The 11,179-nt window shown below is 36.9% G+C and overlaps 1 protein-coding gene across 1 annotated transcript; it reads right to left on the reverse strand.

The window, feature by feature from the left end:
* Positions 1-279: 279 nt before the first annotated feature.
* Positions 280-2,269, reverse strand: LOC148950811 (uncharacterized). The gene is made up of 3 exons (XM_089090018.1): positions 2,186-2,269; positions 1,150-1,272; positions 280-807 (listed from the first exon to the last, which is right to left on the reverse strand). Exons 1-3 carry the CDS (start codon positions 2,231-2,233, stop codon positions 559-561), a joined length of 420 nt encoding a protein of 139 aa, XP_088946144.1. The 5' UTR covers positions 2,234-2,269; the 3' UTR covers positions 280-558.
* Positions 2,270-11,179: the final 8,910 nt, after the last annotated feature.

Consider the following 11,179-nt stretch of genomic DNA (forward strand, 5'->3'; position numbering starts at 1 on the left):
CAGTATCGAAACGAAAGTGTTGTAAACCTTAGTATCCTTTAAATTTGCATTATATTTTTTAAACTCCCCCTCCAGCCTCTTAAAACAAATTCCTTTTTAAATTTAGTTTTATCAAGCTCTAATTTTTCTATAAATACAAATACCAACCCACTCCTGTTTCCTTTTTACCCCTCCTTCCTATTTAAAATTTCACCCACCCAATCCGAAAAAAAACGCCCTCAAAATTATGCAAGTCTGGGTGAAGCGTCTAATCTTTGTCTGTATATTATGCTCGCGCAACTCAACCAAACTTGCATTTAAGAAAATTATTTTAAATGTAATGGATGCTTCTATACTGTCCCGACCACCCACCTCCCACATATGGTTTTCAAGAAGTACCCGAATCCTGCTTAAATAGGACCGTGCTGTGTCAATGGGATCCGTATGAATACTACCACTTGTTAGGAAATTGAACGGGTCACCAAACTCAGCTCTATAAACGTGAATGTTGTGCAAAGCGGTATCAGCTAAATAATACAGAGACAATATTCGAGGTGATCCAGAACCGCTTTGCTCCCCTCAATCATTGTCAATGGCGGGCGTTGTCTCAACCTCGCTAGATTGCAACTGCTTGACCCGTCCATAATCTACATGAAGGCCGAGACCCTGCACAAAACTGTCTAAATTAAACTCAGTGGGAGCTACACTAGCCGGACTCACCTCTGCATTTAAACCCCGCTCGGGTTCACTTCCCATCATAATGTCACGGAATTCTGATGGTGTTGACAAGATCTCAATAGAGGGCCTCGGTAATGACGTTGTGTGAGCCTAAAAGAATAATACGATTATATTAGCTCACTGGAAGGTATTGCTCTATTAAAAAAAGAGAATGAGTATAGAATTCATACTAGTCCTTAGAATGCATCATTGTATTATGAAAGGGTACCACGACCCTTTGAACTCATTGAAGCCCCACTACTCGCTGGAATGCATCATTATATTATGAAAGAGTACCATGACCCTTTCAAGTCATAGAACCCTCATTGCTCGTCAGAATTCATCACTGTATTAAGGGGCATTGAGGGGTACCTTCGGTACTTTATCCCCCTAAGCCCACACTACTGATAAACTGTTTCGAATGTATTTAAAAAATAGTTTTGGAAAACTTACCGAAGGGGGGATTTTGTCAAGCAGATCCTCGGTCCAGGCCATTAACTCCTCAAAGGCTTCCTCTACCGGTGTAGTTCCTAGAAGCCTTGTGAGCTGGTTCTCAATTAATTGATCTAAATCCTTCTGAAAAAGAAAGCATAAATTTTAGGTATGAATGAAGGCAACAGGGAGGGGGGTCATATCCCCCGAACCTCTTCGAGGCATGTTCTTAGCTATTTCCTGAAAACAAATGTCCCCATTTCCCCAAGGTGGATCCTCTGATATCATTCCATCATCCTCCCCATATCTAGGACCCCTTAAATAACCTTCTTAGCAACAACACTACTTTTAGTAGATAATTAAACTAAGGAGGTATGGAGATATAACTTGAGCCTTCAATATTCCAACCACGTGGATATAAAGTGAAAAGGTAAAAATAAAGAGTAAGCAGTTTAAAGCTTGAAAAGTTGGCTAGTCTAGAAAAAGGAAAATATAAATTTAGGTGTGAATGGAAAATAACAATGGGAAACAGAAGACTCCCCCTCCCAAAAGAAAGGGAGAAAGCACTTAAAGTTTAAAAAACAACCTTATTTTAGAGTCTTTTAAAACTAGGGGAGATGGGGCATGGCACCTGAAACTTCAATATTTTAGCGAAGACAATAAAACTTTTTAATATCTCTGACATCTAAAAAACTATCAAAAAGCTAACATTACTAGGTGGAAAAATAGCAAAAACTGGCATTATTAGACTAAGAACTTAGCTTGAGAAAAGAAAAGAACAGAATGCATTATTTTTCTAGATATCTCTTGGTGCAATGATGATCTTTAAAATTAAGGAGAGGAGGTATGGAACTTAAAACTTCAATATTCTAGCAAAAAGTCTAAACTATTAATCCAGAACTAAAGAGTCAACGATTATCACCCTAAAAGAATGTAGGACAGGGTAAAAACTGGAAAAGTATATTCTGTTTAAATTATAGGGGAAAAGTTTGGAAAACTTTTAATGCCTTCGACAGGTAAAATTTAGCTTTCATTAGATTTAAGAAAATATACTCACATCTTCAAATTGCGCCAACGCTAGACTTTGGGCCGGTGGTTCAGGCATTACATGACAGGAGATAGCATGTGCATGGCCCCTGGATGTCCCTGGCATTTCAGTTCACATGCGAAGGGCTGCGTCATTGCATTGGCTAGATTGAGCTGGTATAATGATGGAAGGCTCAGTAGAATAACTGGGGCTCAAATGGAAAGCATCATGTCCGCGTAGGGTGGAAATGGTCGCATTCTTGCCTTGGTCGTGGAGCGCAGAATGGCCTGCATTCCTCCTGCCTTGTTTTGGGGTCGTGAAGGAGCAGCATATCTTATGACGGAAGGCCCTGCGGCTTGCAAGGTTATCACTTCATTGCCTTTTGACCTCCTGGCTGGATGGGGGATAGTTGGAAACTCCTAGAAAAGAAAACAGGATTTAGTATAAATCCCAAAAACTACCCGCCTTAACGGAGAGCACCCTAAATGAGAACCATGTAATGATAGAGGGGGTAAGCGATGCATCGGTTCTTTCCTGTAGGTGGGATTGTTCCTATAATCAAATTAATTTAAAATATGCCAAATAAATTGAGTTTAATTTTAGTACCCTCCCTAAATTTAAGTCATTGCATCCTACCCTTCTCTATAAAACTTAAAAACCTTAGTTTTCACACCTCGCAACAATAAAAGAAACTTTTTCAAAGAAAGGTATAGAATTAAATAATTTATTCTCCCTATAATAAGCATTAGTAAGGCTAAAAATGTTTTAAATTTACTAGAAAAAGAATAAATCTGAGTTTAATAGACAGAGAATAATAGGTCTCATTTCTCCCCAACCTAAGCCATTTCAACATGAAAAAAGTATCTAAACTATGAAAATTTCTTATAAAAAAATTGGGCGCTTGAAAGGAAAATGCTAGACAATTATTAGTCTGTAGCCTTAGGATAGAATTAAATGTTCCTGTTTTTGACATTTAGAAAAAAATTGATGTTAATAGATGCCTGGAGATGAGCAGCATTTAAACCAAAAAGAGCTAAGGTGTATTTAAAGCTTTAAAAAACTAGCATTATTCGTCTAGGGCTTGTATAAAATATCTTCTCAGGTGCAAGTACATAGATCGTCTAGCTAAACTAGAATTAGCGAGGAATAAATGTTTTATTGCAAAACTTGCGACACATAAAACTAGACTAGAATTACTGACCTAAGTTGACTAAAAATGGCTCATCCCCATAAAATTCATTATGTGACAATTTTGCAGAGAATGGCTTCCTTGGACTTTTTTTGTTTAGACCACAAGAGACATATTAAATTGAACATAAAATCCCGACCTACAAATATCTACCCTGTCTCATTCCCTCTTTCCAAAAAAAGCAAAAAGTAGAATTTGGAGGAATAAACTAAGCGCAGAAATAAATGATTTATTACACAGCTTGCGAGATATAAACCCGGGCGATCACTGGCCTAGAATTATGAAAAACCATCACACCCCATAAGAATTATTGATTGACGGCAAAAGCAAGCTTTCCAGACAGTTACGAACTAGAAATATCGACCTTAGCCACACATGTTTTTGTTTGACGGGACGCGTCCAATTTAATGGTTTCTCGCTTTCAATGCATGAGGGAAAAAGACACCTTTTTCGAGTAAAAGAATATCTTCTATTGAAAGAATTAATTGTTATCAAATGAGGGGGGACTGGGATTTTCTCACGCTGAAAAGAGGGTATTTTATGATTTAAGACGAGTATAAACAAAGCGATGTGGAGGGATTTTTTGGGGGAGGTAGGGGGGGGGGGGTATAGAAAAAACTAAGGAAAGTGACTTACTTCTTGGTACGAAGGTGAACGTACTTTAAACACAAAGGTGGTAAAAATAGACCTATAAATTATTTCAAGCATAAGGAAAGGGTTAACAACAACATAAAATGGCGTGTGTACCTCTCATAGGTGTTCAATATTACACATATTTCGGGAAGGGTGATGGGAAGGTGTCCAAAGGGTAAACACTATAAACCCAAAGATAAGGAAGTATGCATCATATCATAGGCAGCGGAATAGCGCTGCCTAAGTAAAGAACGATGTTTGTACAATATATTATTTTGTTTTTTAAATTCCATACCAGGGCACTTTGTAACGAAGGAGTTGTCGTAGAAACTTCAAAAGGGGCTCATTCGATTGGAAATTGGAATGGCTTGTGCCCTTTTAATAGTTGAAAGTGACTGGAAGGCAACCAACACCCCTTCCACGCCCACCATTTCCCCAAACACATTCAATCAAAATTTTTAGATAGTCATTTTGTTCTGCGTAGTTGATTTCCATATAGAAATTATGTTTTTGAGGAGGATATTCCCCCAAAGCCCTCAGGGCAAGGGTTGTGAGTTATGCCCAGGGGGCCAATAAGTTTTTTTTATAGGAAATGTTGTCATAGAAACTTCAAAAAAGGCTTTTTCGATTTGAAATTCAAAGGGCTAAAGGTAAAGGTAAAGGATGCGGCACTAGACCCTTAAGGTCCAAACCGGCGGTGCTGATCTCCGTTTCGTGGCCCTTCAGCCAGGAAGTGCAATGGGGGGCTGGGGGCCAGCCAACCTTTAATAGCCGAAAGGGATTGGAGGGCAACTAACCCTCCTCTCACGCCCACCTTTTCCCCAAAGACATTCAATAAAAATTCTGAGATAGCCATTTTGTTGAACGTAGTTGAAAGTTCTGGAAATTAGGTCTTTGAGGTTGAACCCCTCCCGCAGCCCTCAGGGCAAGGGTAATAAGTTATGCCCTTGGGACATATAAAGCTTTTTATAGAAAGCGTTGTCGTAGAAACTTCAAAAAGGACTCATTTGATTGGAAATTGAAATGACTAGTGCCATTTTTAATAGTCGAAAGTGATTGAAAGGCAACTAACACCCCTTCCACGCCCACCATTTATCCAAACACATCCAATCAAAATTTTTGAGATAGCCATTTTGTTGAAAGTAGCTGAAAGGTACTGATATCATATCTAAAAGGATGAAACTCCCCCCACAGCCCTCAGGTAAAGGGTTGTAAGCTATGCCCTGGGAGAATAAATCGTTTTTATTGAAAGCTTTGTCATAGAAACTTGAAATGGGGCTCATTTGATTGGAAATTCAAAGGGCCAATGCCCTTTTTAATAGTCAAAAGTAAGTTGAGGGCAACAAATCCCGCTCTCACGCCCACCTTTTCCCCAAACACATCCAATCAAAATTTTTAGATAGCCATTTTTTTCAACGTATTTAAAACTTTTACAAATTAGGTATGTGAGGATGATAAACCCTAAGAGCCCTAGGGGCAAGGGTTGTAAGTAATGCCCTGAGGGCATGCAAGGGTTTTATAGATAGTGATGTTGTAGAAACTTCAAAAATGGCTCATTCGATTGGAAATTAAAAAAGCTTGTGCCCTTTTTTATTGTCAAAAGTTATTGGAAGATAACTAGCACCCCTCTCACTCCCGCCATTTCCCCAAACACATCCCATCAAAATTTTTAGATAGCCAATTTGTTCGACATAGTTAAAAAGTCTGGAAATTATGTTTTTGAGGATGAAACTCCCCCACATCTCTCAGGGCAAGGGTTGTAGTTTATGGCCAGGGGGCATAAAAGTTTTATAGATAGTGATATCTTCAAAAAGAAACTTCAAAAAGGGATCATTCGATTGAAAATTAGAAAAGCTTGAGCCCTTTTAACTGTCGAAAAAGATTGGAAATTGAAAGGGCTAGTGTCTTTTTTAATAGTTGAAAGTGTTTGGAGAGCAACTAACGCCCCTCTCACGCCCACCATTTCCCCAAACACATCCAGTAAAAATTTTGAGTTAGCCATTTTTTTCAACGTAGTTAAAATTTCTGGAAATTAGGCCTTTGAGGATGAAACCCCCCCCCCCAACCCCCCCCCCCCCACAGCCCTCATGGCAAGGGTTTTAATTTATGCCCCGGGGGGCATATAAGGTGATTATAGAAAGCGTTGTCGTAGAAACTCAAAAAGGGCTCATTCGAGTGAAAATTGAAAGGGCTAGTGCCCTTTTTAAGAGTCGAAAGTGATTGGAAGGCTTGACCTTTTTTATAGTACAGAACGATGTGGGTACAATGTATTATTAATTTTTTTTTAACCAGGGCACTAAGTATCGAAGGACCTATCTTATGAACTTCGAAAACGGCTCATTCGATTGAAAAAAGAAAGGGCTCTTTTTAATAGTCAAAAGTGATTGGAGGACAGCTAGTCCCTCTCCCACGCCCACCCTCCCATTTGCCCATTCTGTTTAAAAACTAAATGTTGCGTTAATATTAAATCAAAATGCACTGTGTTAATGCTAATTCCCAATAAGGCATCTCAGCAGTATCCCAAGAATGACTGTTATGTTCTATGGTATTATGTTCAAAATTTTGGGGCAACTTCTGCTCTTATAAGTTCACCAAATCAAAATAGCGTAAGTGTATCCAAGCTATCAAAGAAAGTAAACAGGTTTTTTTTTATGAATGGTATCAAGTTTTCTATTTCATATCAATTAGAGCAGGTATGAAACTAAATTAAACACTACTATTTGTGTCCAGATTTTTAAAAGGGTGTATGCTGTTAAAAATTGCTGAAAATTTTTCTCCAGCATACAAATAGCAGGCCAAACTATAAAGTCTTAAAAAACGAAAAGATTTAAAGAATTATTTTCTTTTTCCCTGAAAAGATTACGTCAATATAAAACGAACAGAAATTAATCAAAAAAACCTTTTCCACAAAATAGGTTTTTTTAAGCAAAGTAAAGAACTCCATTACACCAAAAATGAGCAAAATAAAATCAAATAATCTACCAAGCGGGAAACTACCACAAATCAGCATCGATAAATAAATGAAACCCAGAACGGACAGAAATTACAATAAATAACCGATTCAAATTCAAAACGAGCAGAAATTAACATGAGTAGGGCTCAAAACCCCTATGCCTTCCCAAGGCCAGAAAATAATTTGTACTTTTGAATATGTTTTGTCAGTTTAATATACATTTACTGTTATTTGATAAACAATATGTTAATATTATTTGATTTATTAAAGTTATAAAAGTAAAAACATTTATATTTTTTAGTAAAGTGCAAATTATGTTCTGACTTTGGGAAGACAGGGGTTATGAGCCCTACTCATGTTAATTTCTGCTCGTTTTGAGTTTGAATCGGTTATTTCTTGTAATTTCTGTCCGTTTTGGGTTTCATTTATTTATCGGTGCTGATTTGTGGTAGTTTCACGCTTGGTAGAGTGTTTGATTTTATTTTTGCTCATTTTTGGTTTAATGGAGTTCTTTACTTTTCTTTGAAAAACTTATTTTGTGGAAACATTTTTTTGACTAATAAGGGGAAAATGCCACAAAGGTGGGAAATGGCTAAAAAAAGTTTCAAGTTCTCGAAAATATTTTAAAATAGTAATTTTATTCATTTTTAGAACAGGAGATAGATAGATAGATAATTTATTAGTGACAACCGGAAACCGGTATTACACATCTACAACTGAAAAAACTGTAGAACACTGAATAGAGAAAAATAAACACAACAAAAACCAGAAAGGAGAAAAAAATTACTATGAACTAAAAATAAGCATATCACTTTAGAAATCAACTATGAACATTGATCAAAACGGGCCGTATCAATAAGAAATTTAATCACTAGAGAACGAGTAAGTTTACATACAGTAAGGAAATACAAATCTAAAGGAAAGAGGATTAACAACTCATTTAAACAATTTATCAAATGCGAGATTTAGAATAATTATTACATTCAAAGAGGACGTGATAACAATTTTCAACACCACCACACGAGCTGAGTGGAGTGTCACTTTCCCAATCCTGTGTAGGAAATAATTTAGGTGGCTATGTCCAGTTATAAATTGGGTTAAGTAAAGAGACGGGCAAAAAATTTTAAAAGACAAAAGATCATCCTTATTACGAAAAAAATTCATCGTCCAGCTACTGACGGAATTCTCAAACCTATTATACCATTTATGATAAATTGCATTTGTCAAAACGGTACGGGGGACAGAGAGAAAGGGAGGGGTATTTTTTTGTATTATGATATTTGTGCCCGAAAATTGAGCAAATAATTCATCAGTAAATGTACTGTGATCAGCAGAATGGCGGAATAATGGAAATACTGGGGGGGGGGTATTTGGCCCGACATTAGGACGATTTTTATTAAGGTAACGTAGTAAGGATATTTCAATAGCCCTATAGTCATTTGAAATTACACCAGAAATTGCGGCTAACACCTCACTTTAAGCAGCTCTGAGCGATTTGGAAACCAAAATCAATAACAGTCTTTTAGCTAAACGTAGGGCTTTCATGATATGAGTTTTCCTGATTGCACTGATCCATAATGGAGCAGCATAAAAAATAGCAGTTTCAATAACACTTTTATACAGCAGTCTTAGGGTAGATGGTTTTAGACCCCAAGTTGATCTGGCAATACTAAGAAAGCGGCAGGAATATTGTTCAGCTGAATTCCCTCTGTAAGTAATATGAAGAGATCATAATAATTTTCTATCTAAAATAACCCCCAGGTATTTGACATTATCCTGAATTTTAATTATATTACCACCGAAACATAGCTTAATAGAAGGGGATTTATGTTTGGAGTTGAATAATATAGCTTCAGTTTTAGTCATATCAATGGTGAGTTTATTATTTGAAGCCCAATCAGTGAATTTATCGAAAGCATTTGTTGCCATTCTTTCCATATTTGAAACCTTCGAACCCGTTATGATAACGCACACATCGTCTGCGTAAGCTTGAACTTTGCAATTAATGTCAATGTTTAATTTGAGCAAGTCATTTATATTTATAGACCAAAGGAATGGAGACAATATGCCACCTTGGGGGCACGAATTTTCTAATTTGAGAGAAGTAACATTTTCAAAACAGACAAACCTATCGCTTAAGTAACTATGAATCAGTTTTAGAATACCAGCGGGTCAATTTTTATCAATCAGCTTTTTAATAATAGCCGTATGTCAAGCATTATCAAACGCACCTTTCAAACAGTTCGTGGTAACGAACTGTAAGTAAGGAACGACCCGGCTCAATGGTAACCAAAACTCTAGAAAACGGGTTTCTGATACCAATAGATACATCAAAAGAATCAGATTTCAATGCTGATTTCAAATATATAACTTTCATCAAGTTTAGTGCTACTCATCAAAAGTTACGCGCCTGAGAAAATTTGGCTGATTTTCAAAAAAAGGGGAAAGACCCCCTAAAAGCTATAGACCCTTAATTAAAATCACATTATCATATTCAGCGTATCAGAGAACCCTACTGTAGAGGTTTCAAGCTCCTATCTACAAAAATGCGGAATTTTGCATTTTTTTGCCAGAAGAAAGATCACGGATGCGTGTTTATTTGTTTTTTTATTTCCCCTAGGAGTGATCGTATCGACCCAATTGTCCTAGAATATCGTGGGAGGGCTCATTGGAACGAAAATTAAAAGTTCTAGTGCCCTTTTTAAGTGACAAAAAAATGAAGGGTAACTAAGCCCCCTCCCACGCTCATTTTTTTCCCAAAGTCACCCGATCAAAACTTTGAGATAGCCATTTTGTTCAGCATAGTCGAAAATATGATAACTATGTCTTTTAGGATCACTCAATCCCCCGAAGTCCCCGGGGGAAGGGCTAAAAGTTATGAACTTTACCCTATGTTAACATATAGTATTGGTTATTGGGAAGTATACAGAAGTTCTCAGGAGGGTTTCTTTCTGGTAGTGGGGGGGGTGTGGGTCGGGGGTCATGTTGGAGGATCTGTCCATGAAGTAAGTTTTCATGGGGGATGGAAAATTGCCATGAAGGGGGCGCCGGACTTGCCAGCATTATTTATTGGTTATTGGGAAGTATACAGACATTTTCAGGAAGGATTTTTTTCTGGAGGGTGGGGCTGGAGGAGGGGGTTACTCGGGAGAATCTTGCCATGGAGGATGTTTCTTTGGGGTAAGGGATATTTCTATAAAGGGGGTGCCGGATTTCCAAGCATTATTTAAAAAACGATCAGAAATTAAATTAAAAAAAAGAAAGTTTTTTTCAACTGAAAATAAGAAGCAACATTAGGACTTAAAACGAACAGAAATTATAACGTATATGACGGGGTTCTCCCCCAAGTCAATACCTCTCTCTTTACGCTACAGTTTTTTTTTAGTGCTTTCAAAAGAGCTATATATTCTAATTAAACGGCCTTTGTGATTCAGGGGGTTTGTGAATAAATTTTTTTTAAACTTTTAACGTAAAGAGCGTGGTATTGACTTAGGGGAGAACCCCCTCATATACGTAATAACATATCCGTAATAAACAAAAACAATAAGAAAACAAGCGATACGGCTCAATAGTAATCAAAACTTTTAAAAACGAAATTTGATGTCAATAAATGTATCAAAAGAATGGGTTTATAATGCTGATTCTACAAGTGATACAACATCCCCTACAAGTGAAAGAATTTTAATGAAAATCACACCGTCAGATTCAGCGTATCAGAAAACCCTATTACATAGGTTTCAAGCTCATATCTGCAAAAATCTGCAACTTTGTATTTTTTGCCAGAAGAAAAATATACGAATATAGAAGTTAGTTACGTAAGTTAATTTGTAAATTACGTCATAATCAAATTTAGAGACATCCATTTAACAAAAGAAAAGTAAAATTTTTATGCAAATTTTTATTTTACTTATTCAATGACGGTGAGCCAAAATAAAAGCTGCATTACCAAAAAAACGATCAGAAATTAAATTAAAAAAACAAGTTTTTTAAACTGAAAGTAAGGAGCGACATTAAAAATTAAAACGAACAGAAATTATTCCGTGTATGAAAGGGGCTGTCCCCTCCCGAATCCAGTGGGAAAGAGTCCCAGTTCTGCTAAAAATCATGTAAATGGTTTTCTTTGCATTAACAGCGAGGCAACTCACAGATACACGGAAACACTGAAGCGCATGGTTAGGTGTTTCAAACGCTTTTTTAACAGACTTTGCAAAGACAGATTTAGCCCTAGAATCACCCAATAAAGTAACAA

Source organism: Artemia sp. Qi Xiang Cuo, chromosome 6, assembly GCF_049724085.1.
Source record: "Artemia sp. Qi Xiang Cuo chromosome 6, ASM4972408v1, whole genome shotgun sequence".
NCBI classification, from domain to species: Eukaryota; Metazoa; Arthropoda; class Branchiopoda; order Anostraca; family Artemiidae; genus Artemia; species Artemia sp. Qi Xiang Cuo.